The 24,252-nt window shown below is 43.6% G+C and overlaps 1 protein-coding gene across 1 annotated transcript in view; it reads right to left on the bottom strand.

Moving 5' to 3' along the window:
- The window catches only part of ITGA9 (integrin subunit alpha 9), a 209,771-nt gene extending 185,586 nt beyond the window's left edge, over nucleotides 1–24,185 (bottom strand). Inside the window, exons 1-4 of the mRNA XM_009904757.2 lie at nucleotides 24,016–24,185; nucleotides 17,768–17,895; nucleotides 16,390–16,496; nucleotides 9,276–9,399 (exon numbers count right to left, since the gene is read on the bottom strand). Of these exons, the coding sequence (XP_009903059.2) occupies nucleotides 9,276–9,399; nucleotides 16,390–16,496; nucleotides 17,768–17,895; nucleotides 24,016–24,185 (529 nt within the window). The remainder of the gene's footprint in view (nucleotides 1–9,275; nucleotides 9,400–16,389; nucleotides 16,497–17,767; nucleotides 17,896–24,015) is intronic.
- Nucleotides 24,186–24,252: the final 67 nt, after the last annotated feature.

Genomic DNA, 24,252 nt, shown 5'->3' with positions numbered 1-24,252 from the left:
CTACACACAGAGCCTGAACAGACACCAGCACCCAGGGCTCCTCAGTCTTACCAATGGATCTGCCACCAATGTGCACCATGGCAGCATCTTCACCCACATCACAGAGTAAAGCAAGAGGCCTGAAACTGTGGGGACAGGTGGCATGCTCCCTAGGGAGACCCTAAGCAAGCAGCATCACCCTAGTTAAAGGTGCATCATGAAGACGCTTCCAGCTCTGGCAGCTAGAGCACCACATCTGGAAAGAGAGGAGCAAAAGGTGATGTACATACCTGCATGACAGTGACCCTTTACTAGGAGATTTAATCTTCAAGCTTATCACTATGTCAGAGAAAAAAAGTGATTTTTCTCCTATCATGACAGCCACCAAAGCCTCCACAAATATTTTTGGCAGAAAGATGCTTCAGGACACCAGATCCAGGAGGGAGACAGACTAAGATGGTTGTAAGTGATCAGATAACAGTTACATTTAAGAGATGCTCAGAGCTCACAGTTCACAGGGGATCCAGCCACTACAGTTTTTCTTTCTATATTGTATATGGCAATTGTTGCCCCTACAAGATCTTAGGACTTTTCACTTTATCTTTTTGCAGAAGAGGAAACAGAAAAAAAGTCTTTAGAAATATATCTGGGAAAGGCAGGGAAAAGGGGAAAGGAAAGAAAATAACTTTCTACCCTGTTTTAATCCACACTTCTTCAGTTTAGGAAGATTAGAGAGTTGAAGCAGAACCTTTGTAGGTATTTCCCAGGGTATTAGCTAGAAACATTAACCATACTAATGAGTGCCTAAATTCAACATATTTCCACTTCCTGTATATTACAGTAATTCAGGTTCCAAAAACATTGACTATACAGCCTGTTAATTAAGAATTTATTTGTTTTAAGTAATTATGTTTAAATCATTGTGAAATGGTAAAATTTTTATATGCATTTTATCTTACCAAAAATCAAAATGTATTAATTATAAACTGCTGCCTTCTCACAATTTTTTCAAATCATTGTATGTGTGTCTATATACAAAGACACAAACACACACCACTCCTTTTATATGTTATATATAGTCTCTTCCTAACATCATAAAGACGCTGAGATTTTAAGGAATTTGCTGATGTCATACCAGTTGCAACTGGAGAGGTTTCATTGGAGAGGCCATGCAGTGATTTGATCAGCAAATTACTGCCCAAATGCCTTAGCCAAGTCAGGGTCCTGCAAAAGCAAATACTTGTCCCAGCAGACCAGGAGGGCCAGAAGCACACTTGGGTTTCCTAGTGGGAATGCATGACAATGATTCCACTGAGAAATGAAGCCCGTATTTGCTTATGTCTATTCAGAAAGTGCCGAGGGTCTGAATTGCTAGCTCTCCATGTACAGTCTCTCACAGAGCCAGGCACTCCTTGTCTGGGAAGAAAAATATTTGTTTATTGATATTAACTTTTTTTTATTATTATTCAGAGAGCTGAGGAGATGAGATTTCTCCCTCAGGCATTTCCTGAAAAATAATGCTGTACATGTCCTAAAGGCCCTGCCTTCGCTATGTCTGGATTCCCACCCTTGCATAGGAGGAAATCCAGCAAGTTCTGCATTCACCTATTCAGATGTTTTCACTTCCATCCGTGGTTTTTCCTTTTAATAATGTACTAAAGTGTGAACAAACCTTGCCTCTTCCTGATTTTGCACTCGACCTACTATAATTCAGAATAAAACACTGCTAGCCCCTGTGGCCCTGGGGCTGTGGACCTTCACTGCTAAACTTGGCAGAAGGTTTTTTAATGCTGAAGCCCAAGGCTTTAAAGGCTTGCCTTCTTAAATCCCACTTTACAAGATATTAGTATTTTTTTGATGGAGGGCTAGAGCAGCTTAGGCTGATGCTCAGGCAGCACTAGTCAGCACTGTGCCAGACAAGCCACCCCAGGACACACAGCTATGGCTAACTGGGTCCCCAGCCCACCACAGCACCCACCATCTCTTTAGGCACTAGAAGCCATGGTCCCTGCTACATCTCACAACTCAGGCCAGGGCAGAGCCTCATAAAAGCCAAAGGGGCCCCTCATCTAGCACTTAAGAGAGGACTTCTCATGCACATATTTCTTTTGGGAACAAGCCGTGATGGCTCTTCTGCATCAAGCCCACAACCAATCACCGCAAGCAGGCCCCACTGACAATTTGATGGATTTAAAATGTTGTATTTCCTTATAAAATTGTATTTTGTTTGGCTCACAGTTTCCTTAAGTGTCTCCTTCAAAAAACACACAGCTCAACTTGCTTTAAAATAAAAGAGGAAAATTGCCATAAGATATTTAACTTGCACAGTGAAAGATTTAGGCCAGGCAAATAACAACATAACTGCAGGGAAAGCTTCAGTGCAGGATGGGAGACAAAGAGAACTTGTTTCTTATTTTGGATTTCCAGAACTTTTTTCACAAATTGGCAACACAAAAAAAACTCAAATATGATGGCACCTTCCCTAGCTGTCAGAGCTTTGTCACGGACTTGGGTGAAGCCTGAACATCTCCAACCCATCACTCCACATAACTCCAGCTGCCTGAGAGGCTCCATCCACACACACCCATGGGTGTGAGTGACCCTGTTCACACCAGCTGTCCCCTGAATTAGGCTGGAAAAAAAGCAAGGGCATGAAAAACTGTAGGGTGGCAGAAGGAATGGCAGCAACTTGAGCAATGAAGTTATTGAAGGGTGGTAGATCGATCTGTACCTTTTTGCAGTTGTGTTTAACAAACGTAGAACCACTTCATTTCTTAGGGCAGAGGTTTTTCTTCTGATAAAACAATACCTACACAAATATAAACTGTTTCTCCAATCAAGTCAAAAACCTTACTGAATTCACAGCATTATTTTATTACAATTTCTTTCTACTTTAAAAAAGAGAGACCAAATTCATATCTTGGAGTAGCTTGAAACAAAAAGTCAAAGTCAGAGGATGCAACACAGCTGACTTTTATCAGCAATATATATATAAAGAAAGGAACAGAATCACATGCATTATAGTTTTCATTGTAAGGCAATAAAAAAAACAATTACTCTTTAAACAAAACAAATTGGAAATAGGAAAAATCTGGTGGTTTAAATGTTTGTAGGATAAACTGAGATGGTACATGCCCTGAAGCTCATACTTTCACAGATGTTGTTCATGGCTTTATGTGACATTTGGTGTTTAAGTCACTTATATTGCTAGTACTATCTGCTTGAAGTAACAGCCCTGCATTTCACTTAAATAAGTAGTTATGCTTTGGTTTGAACAGTGGATAGGTGGTATAGCAGCATTTCAAGTAAATTCAGAGTTTGGATATAACCAGTGGATTTGTGAACTGAAGATTGCTGGCCTGCAGCAAACATGCTCTAGTGCAGTTCACTGTCCTCAGGGGTACACAGCCAATGAGAAGTATAGTTAGGACTCTAAATTTTAGGAAAGCGAAATTCTGGCTCTTCAAGGAGTTAGAAAATAGGACCCTATGGAAAATGGCCATCAGGGACAACGGAGCAGAACAAAGCTGGCAGATCTTAAAGTACGCTTTCTATAGAGCACAAGAGATCTCAATCCCCATGTATAAGAAATTGGGCAAGGAAGGCAAGAGACCACCATGGCTGAGTTGAGACCTGCTGCTCAAACTAAAGGGCAAGTTGGGACTACACAGGAAATGAAAGAAGGGGCAGGCATCCTAGGGAAAGTATAGGGATGTTGCCCGGTTGTGTAGGGATGAGATCAGGAAAGCCAAGGTGCAGTGGGAACTGAACTTGGCAAAGGATGTAAAGAAAAACAAGAAAGGCTTCTACAGGTAAGTAAGCCAGAAAAGGACAGTTAAAGAAAGGCACCCCTGCTGACAAGCAACAGTGGGGAACTTGTAACAACAGATGAGAAGAAGGCTGCTCTAGTGAGACCTTACCTGGATTACTGCATCCAGGTCTGGAACAATCAATGCAGGAAGGACACAGAGCTGATGCAGCAGGTCCAGAGGAGTGCCACAAAAATGATCAGGGGGTTGGAGCACCTCTGCTACAAGGACAGGCTGAGGGAGCTAGGGTTGTTCAGCCTGGAGAAGAGGAGGCTCCAGGGAGATGTAATAATGACCTTCCAGTACCTAAAGGGGGCCTACAAGAAGTCTGGAGAGGGACTGTTTACAAAGGCTTATAGTGACAGGATGAGAGATAATGGCTTCACCCTAAAGAAAAGTAGATTTAGGTTGGATGCTAGGAACAAGTTCTTTACTGTGAGGTTGGTGGAATGCTGGAACAGGTAGCCCAGGAAGGTGGTTGGGGCCCCATCTCTGGAGATATTCCAGGTCAGGCTTGACAGGGCTCTGGGCAGCCTGATCTAGTTAAGGATGCCCCTGCTTATTGCAGAGGGGGTTAGACTAGATGACCTTTGGAGATCGCTTCCAACCGAGAGCATTCTACGATTAAAACATTTTGACTTGAATACATATCTGCTAATACTTCTCAGGATAAAACCAGAGCTTACAGAAGAGTAATAAATGAATTTATTCCAGCAGGGCAGCATGACACAAAGCAGCAAAGCAAAGCAGTGATTGTCCTTGCTCCCTACAGACTCCATCCAACCATTGTGGCATCTGACAATGTCACACATACTGATTAACCTCATTTCCTAACAACCATTGAGAGGCAAAATGTCACTAAAATTGTTTTCTAAGAGGAAATGGAAGTACAGAGGCTCAAACACCCTAATACAGAAGCTATTTGAACACTTAAAGCTCCACTAACGTAGAGCTGAGGTCAGCACTGTGTTTTAGGAGAATCTAGACAGATGCAGTCCTCCCCAGGGAGCCGGCGACCTAGCCCAGACAGACACCGAGCTCCCGGATTCCAGCATAACCCTTTCAGCAAAGCACAGCTCCTCATCAGCCCACCTAACTCACATCTGCAATAGCCATCCAAGCCCTGGCTTCTTTCAACCCACACACCCATAGTCATAGCAGCCCCACATTCTGGACAGTCATGTCCAAGCATCATAGACCTCTTCCCACTGCCTAGAGCCAGTCTGCCTCTCCCAAGCAGCAGACCAGACCAAAAGGCATGAAAACCAAGATTGCTTCTACCTTCTCTCCACTTTGGTGCATATTAGTGACACCTGTCACTCATACAACACTACCATCCATCCATGCAGTGAAACAATAAGCCAGCAGGAAATTATGCAGTTATTGTGTTAGCTTAGAGCTTTTGCACACCTGACAGCAACATTTGCATGAGATTTAGATATGGCATAGTGGACTGGGTGGTTTCCACATAGCTCCAGGCAATAACTGCTGTCATGAATACAGCCTTTGTTTTTACACTTCTTTATTATTCCTTCTCATCTGCCTGCAGACTGCCATGCACCCCCAATGACATAGATCACAAGTCACTAAACCAACTGCTGCACAAGAGCAAAGCAGTAAGATGAAGCTGAGTCTGGAGGAAGGCTGCCTCTCAACTCTAAAGATGTGTATTTATTCATGGCATAAGTCAGAAAAAAAAAGAGAAGAAGGTGGTATCTCAGGTTAAGAGCGAAGTAAGGCTGAGGAAGAATTGGATAAACTAGTATACAAACAAAAAGGAAAAGCTGTGCTGTGTGAGGTGTCTGAAGGCAAATGTTCCTCAACAACTTGTCTAAGCAAAGTTCAACATCCAAACACAGCATAAGCTCCAGAGTGCAATAAATTCCTGTATCTCCTACCTTCACAGATGGAAGCAAAGTGGACAGCTACAGTAAACTATCATTTGCACTAGAAGTCTCTTCCCATCTAAGATAGTGTTTTGCTACACTATGAAGAAAAGCTAGTAATCTTTCTGTCTTAGCATTGTGGTATTGGGTTTGCACCACAAAGTAAGGATGTTTTGATGGCTACCAGAAAACCAAATGTGGTATGGACCCTGTGGGAAAATTTGCTTATCCCTTTGGAGTCAAGGCATGTGAGCATGTGCTGTTCCACTGTTTACTAACCAAAGGGTCTGGTAGGTTTTCCCACCGCCACCACCAACTCCTACCACAGAGTAGTAGGAAACAATCCCAGCTCTCCCCATCAATTGGGCTGATTCTCACAGTAGACAACAGCCATCCTTCTTTGAAAACTGAATGCATTTGGGGACTGAAGAGGCAGCTTCCTTTTTCTTTTTTTTTTTTTTGGAAGGCCATTAGAACTACGGGAAAAATGACCAAATGAAAACACTGCCTGGAAGACTGCAGCTCCATATGCCAACTATACCAGAAAGGACATCCAGCTCATCTAAACCAGATTAGATCCTACTCAGGGAGGTTGCATTTAACTATTAGGCTTGCTGCTGTTCTCATTAGCTCTCAATCACTTCCAGACTTCTGTCAGCCCTTTCAGGAAAGCTGGACCAAAAAAAAGAAAAAAAGATGGATTGAGACTAATACTATGTTGTTGCACCATTACCATACAGTCAGGAAACCTCCATTTCCTCCTTTGTCTTTAATTATTAAGCCTGCTTTATGTGGAGTTAAACCATTCTGTGTGCATGAATTATGTCTGTCCCAAGGTCAGACTCCTCTTCCTTTCTGGCACAAAACTTTTGTTATACAAGTGAATAATCCATCCCAAGGTGCATGCTCGCACACACACAGAGGTGGACAGAGATTGATGTGTGCTCAAGTGGCCTGTATCCTTTACCAGTTAGGTGACAGACCACTCTGGTTTTGGACCATGCAGCCACACAAGCCTCTCTCAGGGTTTATCACCTTAACAGTGCTAAAGACAGGGCTTCTGAAAATGAACACACAGCTGCCTGCACACATTTGCACATGGCAAGTCCTGGAGAAGACCAAGACACTGAGACCTCAGCAGGTGAAGGTGCAGTTCCAGGTTTGCAGGTACAGGACTGGCTGCCTCCCAATGATGGCCACAGAGACCCTTCAGCCGCATTATGCACATTTATCACAGAATCACAATATGTTAGGGGTTGGAAGTGACTTGAAAGATCATCTAGTTAGTCCAACTCCCCTGCCAGAGCAGGGCCACCTTTATTATCCCTGTCAGACTTGCTGCTTCTCCCTTTGGGTTGTTCCTTATTGTCAGCAGATGAAAATTTCTTCTGCTGCTTCCAGAAAGCAAAGGAAAAAAAAGTTACAAGAACTGCAATCTTATTTCACAAGAAATCTCAAACAACAAATCCCTCTGCATGGCATACCATGGCTATTTCTCTTTGAGTTTGTTTTATTGAAACCAAAAAGATGCAGGAGTAAACAAATGTGGCCATCCCTCGTGATACTTGTGATTTCACGTCTGATGGCAGGGAGAGGGGATGGAAAAAAATCAGTCCCAAACCTCCAATTTTCATTCTAGCATGGAGTGAAATTAAGCCAACATCATACTGCACCAGCCCTGCCAACTTTCCACTGGCTGCTCTGAGCATATTAGGCCCACACATTTCTATTTTCTAGCAATTCCTGGCAAATATCCTGTCAGATTAGGAGCACTTTTACTCCAAAGACATGACGCACGTTAAAACCCTTCCAGAAACCACCTCCCAGCCGTGGCTTCAGACGAGTCGCTGTTAAGGCAGTGCAGGAGCACAGACACAGGCTCAGAGGGAGGCCCAGAGGCATCCCCACACATACATGTTAGCCATAAAGTTAGTATCAGGTGATTTGCTGTGCATTACGTCAGTGTGAGGCCCTATTCTGATTTTGTTGAAAGGAACAAGGAGGAAAACCATAAAAATAAAAGAGAACAAATTCAGTAGGACAGTGCTCACAACAGGAAGGCTTACATACTTTTCAGGGTGGTAGAACACTGAAACAGGTTTCCCAGGGAGGTGGTGGAAGCCCCATCCCTGGCGACATTCAAGGTCAGGCTTGGCAGGGTTCTGAGCAACCTGATCTAGTTGAAGATATCCATGATCACTGCAAGGGTTTGAACTAGATGAACTTTAAATGTTCGTTCCAACCCAATGCAATTTATGATTCTGCAATAGTTACTTGCATTCTGCTTGCAGAGCAATTGTCATTGCTGGGCTAAGAGGCCCAAAACCTCTCACACTGCAAATAACGACCAGTTTCACAGCTGGGAAATGCTCAGTGCATGAGCGTACGCCGTCTCCAGAAGGTGTGTGGGTTTGTGGTGGCACCTTCCTGAGTAATGCCTGGAATGAGGTGAGGACCCATCTCAGGGGAAAGAGAAGGCACAGATTGAGCCAAGTTCTGTCACAGAGCTGGCTTCATCAGTCACTGAGCTGGAACACAGCCACTAACTAGTAGTAGAGATACTTCTGGGACGTCCACTCCTTCATCCCTCTCCCACTTAATAATGTCAGCAGCAAGTCTGCTGCTGGCAGCTATGAACAGGGGGAAAATGAATAAAATCAAATAAATAAAATCAGATGCCTTGCACACAAAGAACCTTGCCATGTCTTGGCCTCTTAACTCTGACACTTCCTGAGGCTTCTTCGGGTGAGAGGGGAAAGAATGACCAGAACAGACAAGAGAAACCAAGAAGGTGCTCTCCCCCAAATGTTTCTCTGAAGCCAAAGAAATCTTAGGAAATAACCCTATCTTCTTCCTAACAACACATTCATGGCTGAGCAGACATGGTCTTCTGAAGTCTTTAGGAAAAGAAGCTCGATACATGAGTCTCATATGCACCAAAGAGCTGGAAAATTGAAACGGTGCCTCTTGGGACTTGCAACAGAACCAACAGGCATGGCCACCCACTGCTCAGAGCTGGTGTCTGACCTCTCCATGCAGCCTAAACCCAGAACTCTGGAGGATCCAAACACCTTAAACCATTCAATACAATTTAATATAAACTGCTGCAGTGGTTCCCCAAAGTGAGCAAGGTGTTAAACAACTCTCCCCCTTCCCCCTCCCCCTTGCCACTTAGTCCTGTGATAAAACACAAAACAAAAATGTAGGTGCTTTGATAAGATGGGAAAATTGATTGCTAATTGCAAAGTAATTCAGGATTTTTAGTCTGTGCTACATTGAAGCATGAGAGGCCAAGCTCAAATCAGTATCTACTGATTATTCATGTAGGGGCAGAGAGCTACTGTTTCAAAATAACAGTTCAGAAATGTATTATTCCTCTAGTAAATACAGCCGTGCACAGTAAGTCAGAGGGCACATTTGGCCACCTGCTCCCTCTCAACTGTACCACAAGGCAGCTAGATGGTCAAGAAAAATAAAATAAATTAGAAAGAAAAATGAAGAAAGAAAGAAAAGAGAGAAAGAGAGAACATAGCAGCTGAAAATGAGAGCACTGAGCAAAGCAGTGGAGGTAAGCCCCGCTCACAGCCTCCACACTCCTTACCTTCATAGCAGGGCAAGAGCTTCCTCCCATTGGGCTGCAGATTTGGGGGAATGATATTACAGAAGCCATGGGGCAAGATGTACTCTGTCTCGTAGTAGATGTTCTTCCAGCGGTGCGCGCATGCCTAAGAGGATCATATCACAGGCATTATTGACCCAGACTTATAGGAGAGCCCTCCAAGGCAGAGCATGCACAAACAGGACCTTACAGCATTGCCTCTCCTTACATCCCACTTGCTAGATCGAGTAACTTCTCACTGTTATCTTCTGCAGCTGCCTGACCTGGCAGCTCAGACCTCAATCTTCATACGTACACAACTACAAAAACACTTAGGAGGTCTCAGAGCAAGACAGAGCCCATGCTGGAGGTCTCAAAATCTCTCACTGTGCAAATCCTCATGGCCAGTGAAGCTCTTCTAACTGAAGACACACTAATAACACAGTCAAACTAAAGAAGGGTGAAAACCAGGACAACAATGAGAATACACATAAGAGAACCACAATGGATGTCAAGACTCAGAAAGTTACTATGACCATATTAGGAGGTTATCCCACCAGATAATGTATGTGTGCATCAAAAGCTTGTCTTGCTGCAAAAGGCAACTTTGTTTCTCTTTCTGTAAACAGTTGAGCCGCGATTTGTTTACTCATAAAGCATTTCAGTGAAAGTGACAGAGATTTTCGTGACACAACAATAGTTAAGGTGCAGATGAGTTGCAGAGGTTCACCCTTTATAATGAAGAATAAGGCCACCCAGCAAAACCAGAGCTAAACCAGCATCACCAGAACACTTGTTCAGTTCAGCTGCCACACACAGGCACACAAAACCAATGTGGAGCCTGGTTCACAACTTCCTAGAAGCCACTTGCTCAAAAAATTAACACTGCATTGTTGCCAGACAAACCACAAGTTCCCTGATCCTCAGGTGTTCCTTGGACTAGAAGGAGACTAAATGTGAAGCAGCAAGAGCTTTGAACTTTAGAATGTGCCGGGCCTTATCTCCAGCTGGTCTAAGTCACTAAGTCAGTGTAGATGTGTCAATTTATATCATTAAGGGCTTGGTCACATGCAAAGAAAGCAGACTCTATGCTACAAATCATCTCCTTCACTTTCAACTTTTTCTGGAAACCACATCAGCCCCCTTCACAATCTCCATATTTGACTCTGTTCTCCCCAGGCAAGATACCCCCTGTCTTTTGTTCTACCCTACTTTTCTGCCTCAGCACCTCAGACCTGCCCACAGGACTACTTTAACATCATTTAAAAACATATCTGTAAAAGTTGTGCCACCCATCCAGTAAAGGACCTGGAAAGCGTATCAACCACTGGGAAGCTCAAAATTCAATCCAGCAGCCAACAAAGCCTCTTTTCCCTTACACTTAACCCTGGAAAGACATATAAAGGTAACTTTTTTTTTTTCCTTTTAACTGAAGCAGAGCAAAACCAATTGTGCAAAAACTTGTTCTGCTGATAACAGTGCTGCATTTGGTGTTTGATATTTATTGCTTCCCTAGCTTTGACCTTCAAGGAGAAGCATGTTCTGAAGATGGCTAGGACAGACTGACAACACGGGAGTCCAGAGTCATGGGAAGCTCTGCAGCACATCACATGGCACAGACTGTCACCCATGATGAGAAGAATGCTTCTGATGGCACTCTGACAGCTAAAAACGTGAGGACTCCTACAACAAGCAGCTTTGGGGACTCCCTTACATGCTTTAAGGAGGCTCAGTTATGGTTTTAATCCCCATGCTCTATTCAAAATTCAACTGCAATAAAAAAACAGCACATGAAATACTCATTTTCAGAGCAACCAGGGAACGTTGTTCCTCCTGATGGATCTGTGCTGTGAGCACAAATTTGCACATGCACAGCCCTTTTAAAGGCAGTACCATAAAGACACATACCATTATTAAAGCTACAGTCAAGTCAACCCCAACTCCAGATATCAACTCAACCGGAAATGGACCAAGAGTATTCTTTAAAATTATGGAAAGATAAATAAAGGATCGTGATATTGTAAATTCCTTGAGATTTTAGAGCTTGGAAACTGCAAGGGACTCACATAAATTAACCAACTAATCTCTCCCAGAGGAGCACAAATGACAGATTCAGGGAGAGCAGCAGCATTTCTTCACAAGCAGGCAGCTTTGCTCAGGAGTGAGATGCAGAGGCCAAGAAAGATGGAACAATATAAGAAGAAAGAAAGGAGCTGACGCGTACAAAGTATGTTCAAAATCAGCTGGAGGCTGTGGGCTCAGTTCAGCAAGTTTGGGCACACTGCCCTAACCTGTTAGGGCCTGGGTTTTGGTGTGGGGTCTTTTTTAATGATCACTTTTCTGTCCCCTCAGCACACTGTGTGTTCAGGCACAGCAGTTCACCACTGACGGCCTGAGTCTGCAGACAGCTTGTAACTGTAGCTCTCACAATGAGCTCCACCTTGGTTATCTCAGTGGGGGCTTCCACAGACTCCCTCACGGCACAGCTGCAGATTTTGACATTTTCCCAATGAACAGGAGTTCAGCAGCTCCCCTTCCTCCCCAAAACTCATTCCTCTGAAGCCAGGCAACCGGCACATTTGTCTGTCTGCCACAGCAAAGCTCATCCACAGCTGCTTTTGGATTTTCTGCCTTCCCAGAAGTGTTTAGTTAGATTACAAGTACACGGTCCCTGCATTATTCAAAGTTGCTGAGGCAAGGTGATGTGCTACCAAAGCCATCTTTGGCAGCACATCATCTTCGTTCTTGGACTGCACACATCTGAAAGTGTCTTGCAAACAGAGATGAGTTATCTGAATACAACGCTGTGGAGAAGGTTGTTATGTCTTTTTGTTTGCCTTTTTTTTTTCCCCCCTAATGTGACAGCACACAACTAACAGCTTAAACACACTTTTTAGATGCAGGCCATAGACAGGCCCCTGAACAACAAAAAAAGCCATCAGCAGCTTTGGTGTTCAGCAGCTGCTGCCAGGGCACAGGCTCCAGTTCTACCATGGAAAAAGGAAGAAAGGATGCAAATCTCTGAAGCTGCACCACAAATGCTGGGTTCAGTTTTCAATCCCTCACTGCAAGAAGAACATTGAGGTGCTAGGATGTGTTCAAAAAAGAGCAATAAAGTTGGTAAGGGGTCTACAGCACAAGTCTTACAAGAAGTAGCTGAAACAACTGGGGTTGTTTAGCTTAGAGAAAAGGAGGTCCAGCAGAGACCTTATTACTCTCTACAACTACCTTAAAGAAGGTTGTAGTGAGGTGAGGGTCAGTCTCTTCTCCCAAGTAACAAGTGGCAGGATGAGAGGAAACAGCTTCAAGTTGTGCCAGGGGATGTTTAGTTTGGATATTAGGAAAAAAATTCTTCATCACAAGGGATGTCAAGCACTGGAACAGGCTGTCCAGGAAAGTGGTGGAATAACCATCTCTGGAGGTATTTAAAAGATGTGTAGATGTGGTACTCAGTGACATGGTTTATTGGTGACCTGCCAGTGCTGGGTTAATGGTTGGACTCAGTCTCAAAGGTCTTTTCCAACCAAAACAATTCTATGATTCTATGAAAATAAAATGCTTCTGGGCAAAACACTTGGAGGTCTCTATTGATGGCAGACATTGCATTACCACAATATAATGAATAGGCCATTTCAGAACTGCAGCCACTTTGTTCTTTAGCACACATGGGCTTTGGGCCATAGGAAAGGCAACACAAGAGACTCGGGCTTCACTTTAGAGTCTGAGTGCCCCACCTGAATGCATGGTCCTTACACAGCCCTCTGCAGACTCCTGAAGTCAAGAGTTCAAACAAGAGACTCTTTGAATGTGCCACTGTCAGACCAAATATGTTTTACTCTTCCCTAGGAGGACGTCATCTTTGCTGCAGTGATGGGGTTTGTTTTTTCTCTTTGGGGTTTTCTTGGTAGTGGTGTTGTTGGGATTGGTTGGTTGGTTAGTTTTTACAGACACACACATAAAATCACGAGATGTGCCAGTAAGTCAACTGCTTAAAATGAATAGCAACACTTGATAAGAGCCAGACAAAGGACAGACAAAGCAGGTGTTTAGGAAGAGCAAGGTTGAAGGATGTGGCTTATCTCCAACCCAGAATGCACTGCCCCTGGTTCCTCTCCCAACAAAAGCAAAATGACTTCTGCCATATCCATTTGGAAGGACCTGGCAGCCTCAGCTGTATTATTGCAGCACTTAGATTAATGCAAATATTGACTAATGGCATACCCAAGGACAGGAAATCACTGAGCTGCAAACTCAGAGCTTTTTTTTTAGCTAATCTTACTTCTTTGGTTGTTTAAATCCCCATTGTTTGATGCTTTTCTATTTAGTCCACCACACAAATATAAAACTCTAGTTCTGTTAACATCCTGGCACAATATGGGATCAAACACAATCCACTTTCTACCAAAAACCAGCTAAACCCCTGCCCCTGCACACTCCTCACTGCCCCATTCCACTGAAGCTGGTGCCATCATTGGGCAATTGAGGAAGGCTGATAAGACAGAAATTTAAGACACTAAGCAGTTTCAGAGCAAAAGTAGCAACTTCTTTATGCAATCCACAGTTAAACTGAGACTAATTCCTCAAACACTGGACACCAAGAGCAGGGATAGCTGAGAGGTTTTAAAAGTGACTACTTATTCAAAAAAATAAAAAGAAAATTAAAAAAATTGCATAAATCCATCCAAGGCTGCCGACTGCAAATATGCCACCGTGACTCAAAGGAATCCCTGGAAGAGATGCAGTAACTAGAGCGGCAATGCCTAAAAATATAGACTGTACACACTTGTAACTGCAGGTAATCCCTCATGAAACTTAACAAGTAATTTCGTTGAAAAGCTAAAAAATTGGCCATGATCAAGGAAGAAAAGATCCAGATCCTTGAAGCACACCTCAACATTCAGACACCTCTTCTCAGAACACCAGTTTCTCACCGGGGCTTCAAAGAAGAGCTGCATTTTAAAGAAATCCTGATCTTTAACATTACAGGAGCCCATGATTTAAAAAGCTATCTGCTTATGGGAGAGGCATGAAGCTTTTTCACTAAAAAGTTATCTCAAAATATGGAGAGCAGCAATGCTCTGAAACAGCCAGGTCCTTTCCATCCATAAAGGAAGGAATTCATATGCTTTCATTCCAGGCCCTGTATACATATAGGTGTGCATTAGTTTAAGATCAATAAGAATTAGGTATTTAAACATCTTCAAGCATCTGGACATGATCTGCTTGATGATGGCAGCATAATCTTGTCAGAAGGATGGTTTAGGACTGCCTTAAATCAGTGTAACTTGTGAAGACATTTTACCACTAACACTGCACTGGATTAAGCACACCACCAGCTGCACATTTCACTTTAGCTACGTTTTGCTCTTAACCTGCTTCATGTCTGAAATTTTTATTAGCTCAGCCCCAACACAAGCCCTCATAGCCTACCCATGTCCTTCACTCTTGCAACCTCCCCTCAACCATCCCCAACCTCGGTAGCTGCCTGGCTTTTTTTTCTCTACAATCTTTCTCTTCCTTTGCTGTCCTTGTCTAGGGAGCTGACACCTAGGCATCAGCTTGCAACCCACTCACCTTTGAAGTCAAATACACAAACCCATTATTCTTAAGATACCACTTTTACAAAAATGTCTCAGTGTTGCCAAGAAAAAAAAAAAAAAAGCAAGCACTTGCTAGCTTCTGAAAATGGGCCCAGACTTTATCTAAATGATGATGACGACTGGAAAATGGAGAGGATGATTGTCTCTAGGCAGTATTACCCTGATGAGTGCAATTTACTCCTCAGCTGTCATGCAGCACTTAGGACACATGCAGATCAGGATATCCCTTGAAAACATGAAGGGCTTAATTTTACACTCTGTAGAGTTTTATTGTATGTCTTATTAATGTTCATTTGTAACATCCAAGAAAAGCAAAGAATCAGCCAGTCCCGTGTCAGTGGCAGCTATACACCAAAAGAGATGATCAGATACAATACCACAGTGCTACCACAAAGAGAGTTTCAAAACCACCTGTTTCCCCCACAGGGAAGTTAGTGTGCAAGGACTTAGGGCGTTAGGCTTTGGACTCTATGTGCATACTAAGGAAAACACCTTTGAGTGAAGTGGCTTTGTCCACTTGCCTGCCACAGGTGGTTGGCACAGTGATTGTTATGCAACATCTTTCTCACCAGCAGCTTTGTGACAGTTTGATGCCATGTAGCAGGGGAATCTCCTGTCTCACTGGAAAGATGAAGTCATACTGCAAGTTTCCAACTCCCAAACAGTGGTGTTTAGAATTAGATTGTTGTCAGGGTTACTTTGACACAAACCTTGAAAATTGCCTGCCACATCTACAACAGTTGGTTGCAGTTGTTTTTTACTTCAGTTGCCAGACCTGCAGGCAGACTCACTTGGGCACACACATGGAACCCAGCCACAGACATAAAGAGGGACAACTATTGATCTCACTACACTCATGTATTTTGGAAAACTTTTTGCCCAGCCCTCTTTATGATTACTTTTTCCAGCCCCGGAAACCTTGCTTTTCAAAGATGAATTCCACATCGTAAGAAACACAACTGCTTTCCTTGACCTATGTGCATGGTAATCATATCACAGACAACAAGGCCACCCACACACCACTAAGTCATCTCTACTTGCAAGCCTTCTGCCTTGCCAATGAAAATTTAACACACATAAAAGAAAAAGCATTGGCACAAAGACTCATCTTACATTTTTCATTGTAACTTCTGACACACAATACCTATGCTCATGTAAAATGGATGGGTACATATTCCCTACACAAACGCAGACAAAGGACAGAAAGAACAAACTAGCAGGTACCTCTCAGACAAAGTTCTATTTATTTGGCTCAAAGATTTAATCCTACAGATACGGGAAGAAATCCTTGGGTGACACAAGTCAGGTGTGACAGCTTTGAAGTGCACCCTCTATAAATAAAGCTTTCTGTCTGGGGCTCACTTTTCCTTCTGCTTGAAGAAAAGGAATACAGAATTTGCTGCCTGCAAAGCTGGGCTCTGTCAGTCACTGCTGAACACATTAATCCTGACGTGCTTAGCATTAGAGTCAGACAACAGCAATAGGTTTAGGAAGATCAAAGTGAAAAGTGAACTTACCAGCACACTTCCACCAGCCTTTGGCTGTCTAGCCAGGCTCACCCCCATCCATTCATCATCTCTGTCTTCTTTGCAGGTCTTTCCACAGAGTGCACCCCGAGAATTGCCTACAGAAAGGGGGGAAAGGCAGCAAGGCAAGGAGATATTAAGTTTTAAGAATACACCAAAGAATCCCTACAAGAAGAGGGATGTTTGCCTATCTAACATCAGCCTGACAGCACTTTTCCCCTTCATCCTGAATTGCTAACTCTTGTAGACATTACTGGGGGCAATGCTCTCACTTTTAGTAGGCACCATACAAATGCACAGCATAGGACAGACTGTTGCAAACAACCAGTAGCTATTTCAGCATGTCCACAGCTCTCCTTGAGTAAACCATCCAACTGAAGTCAATAGGACAGCTGTGAGATTACCTGCAGAATGCAATCAAAGCAAAAATAACTCTTAGAAATGAGATCTGTCATGCTTTTAAAAAGGGGATGGGGAAATTAAAAAAAAAAAAAGAAGGCTAGATCTTTAGTTCTGCCAGGTAATATTCACAGATCTATGAGACAGTTTGCATTACAGTAGCAGGAAAATTTTTAAAAGTATAAAAAGAAAATTAAACAGTCAAAACACTGTTTTAATACATGTAAGATTCATAAAAACAAATTCTACTTCTGTCAGTCATGAACAGATGAACAATAGTACCATGCCTTTTTTTATAGGCAGAAAAAACAATAATGCATGGCACCAAGAAACTAAAATTGTTTAAAGGCTCAAATTTTCTCCATTAGACTCCAGCATAAGGTTTTAGATCAGAGCCTTACTTCAGGACTCAACTTTCCTTCAACTCAGACAGCACATCAAAGAAACCAAGGTTGATCCTGATCACAAGCAATAGCCTACTACAAGCATGGCTCTCACTGAGAAACACAAAAAGTAAACCCAAGGAAAGATTTGCTGTGTTACAACAGAATCTGCTAAAAAGACCACACATCATGGGCCCACTACCACACTGCATGGGGTCATCCCACACACACCAGTTGCAGCAGTACCTGGAGTGGGCAGCAGCAGTGCCAGCTATTCACATACCCACTCACAAGATGCAAAGTCATGCTGAAGCAGGTAGAGAAAAGACAAAACCCACCTCTCCATGGGTACTCACTAGAGAGTGAGCAAGGTCACTGGGAAGACACCAGCTGCAAGTGGGATGCTGTTTCATAACGACAAAGAGAATATGACAACTTTTCTACTAAAGCTCAGCAGTGTCAGGAGAGGCTGACAAATCCCTCTGTCTCAGGGCTTCTGAAGCTGGAAGGAGGATTGCTAGCCATGTGGGCTGGGATTTTTTTATTTGTGTCCCCCTCCTCACTTCTCAAGCATCACAACAACTTACCTCTACCCATATCCAGTTCTGTGCATCTTCTGTCAGGATTAGTATGGACTCTGCATTTAAACACTGCTCCTGGGGACTGAACAGAGGTGCTGTATTTAGATTCTGCCTTGGGAGCACCAACCAAGATCCTGGAAACCAAAAGCAGAGTAACAAGTGATTAATTTCAGAAGAAAAAAAAAATATTATAATTAAAAAATAACTAACAGCAAGGTTCACATTGCCAGAGCTTCCTCATCAGAAGGACTTCTCTCCAGCAATCTTATGAAATTATGACATCGACAATCACAACTGAAAACACCACACGCAGTAAAGGCATTTCTCCTCAGAGCAGCCACAAACACTTTAACAAGTTATATTTCAGCCAGAATTGTAACACATTTAAAGAAACACCCCACTCCCAAACACATTTAGGAAGTTATTAGGACAGAAAACAGTAGCTGCATCCATTTTCCCTCAGTTTTAACTATACCCCTATCAATCAAGGGCCCACAGGAGCTAATACGCTCATAAAAGAGTGAAATTTGAACCTGTGTGCTTGCCAGCCAAAGATTAATAAGCTTGTTCAGAAGGTTGAGGCATCCCATTCTCAGAATACTTTATGTAACTATAGTTTAAAAAAAGAAAAAGAAAAACACACACCCAACCAGCAACACAGAAGCAAATCTCTTCCACAATGGATTGCTATCACCCAATGTTTAGCACTAAGGCTGTGAAGACTGTACCTGAGCTATTGAGTCCACATGAGAGCTGGTATATCTGGGGAGTACCAATCCCCACGTTCTGACCACAGGGATCCCTAACATACCCTTGACCGATAACAAGCAGGTTTTAATCACTTGTGCTACAAACCAGCTGATGGTTTAACGAGCTGCCCTATGAGATGATTTTTGCAGAGAAGTACAGGGGAGGCACAAGTATTAAGTAAGCCCTTTAACCACCTCACAAGGCATGCAAGTGTCCAGAGTCAACCTGAGCCACCTGGCAGAGCTGCTCCTGCATCAGTCTGATATATAGGAAACAGCAGCAAGTTTCCACTCCCTGCACACTTCCCTAGATTTGGGATATGCAAAACTGTCCTGTGGCACTTAGAAATATGTTTACAAAAAGAAAAGAAACCCCTACACTGAGTGGCCATTTTCTCTGAAGTTTCATGAGCTCAGCTGTATCACTTGGAGAAGCTTGATGGGGCTGTACTCTACAACACACATCATGTTTTCACAAGTGAGAAGAATTAATAACCAAAATACTTAAACTTACAAAGGCTGCACACACTGGGGAATGAGTGCAAAAGAGCCTGAAATAATAGCTCCAAATGAAAATCCCACCAGGCAGGCAGCAGCAAAAAAATCAAATGCCAATCATTTTCACTTGCACAGGCAATGAATGTGTGTCATTCACTTATTGACAGTCATGAGGGCTAACAAAAATAAATAAGGAGGGATATTACTAGCTTAAAAAGTAAGGAGTTCAAATTGCAAATAGCAAGAAACTGTTTCTATGACCTGTTATGACAGCACGATAATGTAGGCCACATTGACCTCCAGTTGAAAAGCAGTTTTGCGCTAGCCTATGCAAACAGCTCAGCAATCAGTGCATTAAGATACCTTGGGTTGCAGAATGCAAGATGAAACCTAAATCAAAGACTCCTCAGCTCTTAAAAAGCTGAATGGGGGAGGGGGGTGGGAGGAAAGATAATTAATGATTTGGCAAAGATAATATTGCTGTCTTGAGCAAATATACCTTCCAGAAAGAAAATATATGTTGCCATTTCTTCACGCACACTGAGCAGAAAGAAACATTCAGTAAAGGCAACTGGTGACATGTGCCAAAAGCAAATCTATTTTGGATTGTCCCGAATGTCCATACATTCAAATTTGATACTTCACCAACATCACACACTATGTCACTTTTGGATCTTGTTTCATTGTTTCTTTCTTGCAGCTGGATCCCAGCAAGTGAAAACTTTGCAGATTTCCTGTTCCTTCTGGCATGATCCATACCCACCCATGCCCCAAGAATGTCATCCTTCAGTGAATTGGAAGGTTTTCTGTTGGCTCACATGCTTTTTATGGTTGGTCAAGTTGGTATTTGTTACAGACTGCTTACTTCAGTTTTATTGAAAGGTTAGAGACTGGAATATGTCCTTCATCAAGAAAAGAGATCTTCAGTCTTTCATTATTTTCTGTCTCTAACAGTTTAACCATTGGGGGGAACCGGGGGGGGAGGGGGGAGGGGATGGAAATCACCTATTTAACTGTCATGAGCCTTTTCAGAAGACCTGATAGAAGACTCATTTGCATCCAAACATTTTTGGGACTCAAACAAGACAAACACCTGTTTTGTATTTCCCCTTTGAAATGCTTTGCAATTTCTATGAAACAATGTTGCAATCAGATAAGGTGGTTTTCCATTTCAAAACAAAAATACATCTCAAAGCAAAGCCTTAGAGCCTAACACAGTCCTTTTGGATTTCAGTGCTCTGGAGTCTGGCCTGCCATAAACACAGAAGATACATAAACAGCCAGCAGTATAACTGCTGTTTATCAGGCAGCCTTCCAATAGATTCCAACTAAGTTAACCAGCTCTGGTTTAAAATAGCCTAATTTTGTGATTTCACAGATTTCCAGCACTGCTATAAGACTATGTGGGCTGTCAGCTTATAATGTGGGCAGTATACTCTTTGCATAGATCATCAATGAGCGCCAGCTCTCACCACAAGTGTAATGCTCTGCAGGAATCCCCTAAGATATTTGGGAGTAGCAGCATGAAGACACCTTGAAGAGGAAACCCCATCAAGAGAAAGAGATGGAAGGGAACTGAGGGCAGCGTGGTTTGTGCATGGAAATCTACATCCTACTGGATCTGTGTACCAAGTATTAGAGTCTAAAGCAATATGAGGAGCAGTAGGAAAAGAGGCTATTTAACCGCTTTTTGCATTCATAGTCACACAATCAAGGACAAATGCCCTCATCTGTATGGGGGCAGCTATGCATCTACATGGACAGAAACCATCACATGGCAGGAGCCACAGCAGCCAGTATTAATGGATGATGAGAAGCTTTTTTGGCCACATGGAAATCCACACCTCCTTAAAATTACTTCCTGCAGAACAGTAACTATCAGTTTGCTGATGATTGACCCTCGGGACATAGAGATTTGGAAATTAAGTCCTGCATTTAGCAGAAGGAACAGCGAATGAAAGTGTCGGGCTGACCGATGGCATGGAGAGATGCCAAGCACATTAAGCATCAGCCTGCAGCATGCCAGCTGTGATTAGGCAATCGCAGCTTGAGGACTGGGGAGTGTAGGTACCTCACCTCACTGCAATGTTAAGTGGCAGAGAAAAACTCTTTAAATACCCTTGCATACCACAGCAGACTTCAAAAGCAGCGCCAGAGGAGGGTACACCACAGCATATCCCAGCCAACTTTCTTTCCTTCAGAAAGGTCTCCATCACTGGCTAAGCTCTCCAAGTAAAAGCCCCAGTGGTTCATCCTTTACACGCAGAGCAAGAAGCAGGATGGTTGTTATTTGGGCAACAAGTGGATGACCTGTGACGAAGAACAGCAAACCCAAAGTGCCATGGCAGCACCTACAGCATTACTACACGGTTTATGCAACATGGCATCCTTAACCCAGCCCATACACAGTCAGTCTGTTCCTGCACCTTTCTTCTGTTGCACACAAGCACTAACACCCTTCAGCGCAGAACAGCCTTCACTGTTTCAGCAGCAGCACAGACCGATGAAGGGCAGGGATGAAGGAATGAAGCAACAGCACAGAAACCAGACTCATTCCTCATTGTAAAACTCACAGCAGGACACCATGCAACTAAACCAACTCGATCACTTCTTCCTGCCAGAAAGGATAAAATTGTTACTCTGGACTTGATGAGGGATATAGGGGTGCAGCAAGAAGGGGGCAAAGGGAAGGTAAAGGAAAGAGATAAAGTGACATCTTATTTTTTAAAAAGAATGATCTGGGATATCACATTATCAAACTTATTTTTATTGGGGCAAAATTGACATTTGTTTCTTCTTAAACTGTCTGAAGGAAAGCAGAGAAAGAAACATTCTTGATTGGCTTGCAGGGTCTTGTCTCCAAGCTTCAAAATTATATCCAGAGAACAGAAGCACTTTGGCTTGTCTCTGCTCCAAATGCAAGCAGCCACCTGGTTCCTTACTTAACTGAGAATGGCAATAATGGGGAAAGGGTAAATCTTTCAAGATTTACAGTCATAAAATCTGCTTAAGGAAAGAGCAGAAGACATTGCCACACATACAATAACCTTAACACATCTGCGACATCTCCCATCTTCAGGAAACTGGAAGATGTCTGCACACCGTTTCGAGAACAGAGAGATTCATTGCTGTTCCTTGACCTTTATTTAGGCTGCATGCACAGGTTAGGAGTACAACTGCACATAGCAAATTAGGGTCAAGGAGACTGTAAAAAAACATATCTCCCCAGCTTCTTATATCAGCCTAAGCTGGGCACAGGAGCTTGAAGCACCTATGAAAACAAACTTTCCAGTTCCCCAATGAAAATAGGAGCTTTCCCAGCAGTGGTGACAAGCCCACCCTCATGATTTTTAACAGCCCAGTGCTAATGCTGACCATGCTAAGCTGCTGTTAACCCTTCTGTGTGTTAGGGTTAGCAATTTCATTATTCAAAAGCACTTCATGATCTTAGATACTTTTTTTTTTTTTTCTTTCTGGGTGCCACAGCCAAGGCTCAGTGAAGAAACTCCACTTTCAGAAAACTGGAGTTTGCACAACTGGATTTTTTGCTTTCAAGCACCAGATGAGTTACAGGCACCTGCTTTCAGACACCTAACACTGCTAACCCAGCAACATTTCCAAAGCGGGATGTCCAGGAAGGTGTACCTTCCCTTCCAAAAATAAAAATTCAAATAAAAAAAATCAAAGGCATCACACCAGCAGGTGCTATCTAAAGATAAATCATGTTATTGATCAGAATGACAGACACCTACACAAGAAGCAACAAGTTATATCTTTTTCCCCCTACTAGACCAGCATTTCATTTACACCGCCATGAATGCCCAGCAATTTGTGCTCAACACATGTTGCTTTCAGCCTTCACATCCTCTGTTGATTCCTGCCCCAAGTTCAGCATTGCTTTAAACTGAGCACTTTTCTTCTCCCAGACTCTTTTTCTCTATGAAGCCTTCTGATAAGCCCTTAAAAGTGAATGCTCCATGAAAGCCACCATGCAGAAAGGCAGAGCACACAACTACTGATGAACTAAAGGGTGTGAAAGAAATTCATTTTTCAAGAACGAGACAGCAGCATGAATACATTTATTTATATCACAGTGCACCACAGTTCCAACATCAACAGCTGAGTAATCAGGTCATATCTAAGTGTAAGAGATAAAGACAAGCTTTGTGGTCATTTACTGGCAGCAGTGGCTCCTACTCACATTAGGAGTGCACCAGCTGACTTCAACTAGGTCCAATTAAAAGAAGTCAGTTTTAATTTTGACAAAGAGCCCCTGACCCAGACAAGAGCGAGACAGACCACGCTCCAAAGCTCTTTTCACTGCACGGAAAAAACAAGCAGCTTGCCAGTTTGCATAATTTCTTGAGATGTAGACAAACTTTCTATTATCGCTCATTATTCTTTGTTTAACAAAACCGTTACATGGACACTTCCTCGGCGGTCTCGTGCCAAGAGCGGGCACACGGAGGGACGCACGCCTCCCAGTTTAGGAAGGTCTCTGCAGCCACTGGAGGGATTTTCTTCGGGGCACAGAGGGACCAGTGCTACCCATGCTGACCGATCTGCTGCCGCGGGAGATTACCGCTACCAGCCCTTTTGCCATTTAACACGGCAAGACCCGTCACCTTCCGCACCCCGGCGTTGTCTGCCTGGCAAATGAAACGCTAGGCACTCGTCACAAGCACCGAACCGAGGGGCTGCTGGCACTGGAAGACAGCGAGCTGACGGTGCTGAGCACCCGGGAGGGCCCCCGGTGTTACACACCGTCCAAAGACAGGGAACCGGGTTACAGAGCGGTGAATCCTCCGCTCTGCACCCCCCACGATGGGGCAGAAAGAACCCGGGACAACTATGCCACTTTCCTGCCTTCCTCTGTCCTTGCGAACGGGACTCGGTCCTCTCCGTTCTCGGCAGAGGCGGCAGCAGCGGGGGATGCCCGAGCGGAGGATGCCCCGGCGGACCTGGCCCCGCGGCTTTATCGTCCAACGCAAGGACCGTGCTACTCACCACCGCGTGTTGTCGTGGTAGTGCTGCAGCACTGAGTACCCGAAGAAGGACCCGTTAGGACCCTGGAAAACCACAGGGCGACCCACGTCGACGTTGTAGCAGCGCCCCAGGGCCACCCATAGCAGTGCACACAGTACCCGCGCTCCACGCCGCCGAGCAGTCGCCGGCATCCTGCGAGCCACGGGACAACAACCTAGCCCGTCCCGGCACCGCTGAGCCCCGACTATCCCCGAGGCT

The sequence above is a fragment of the Dryobates pubescens genome, chromosome 4, assembly GCF_014839835.1.
Source record: "Dryobates pubescens isolate bDryPub1 chromosome 4, bDryPub1.pri, whole genome shotgun sequence".
Lineage (NCBI taxonomy): Eukaryota > Metazoa > Chordata > Aves > Piciformes > Picidae > Dryobates > Dryobates pubescens.
Note: the sequence above shows the minus strand (reverse complement) of the source record. Positions and strands in the feature narration are given on the sequence as shown.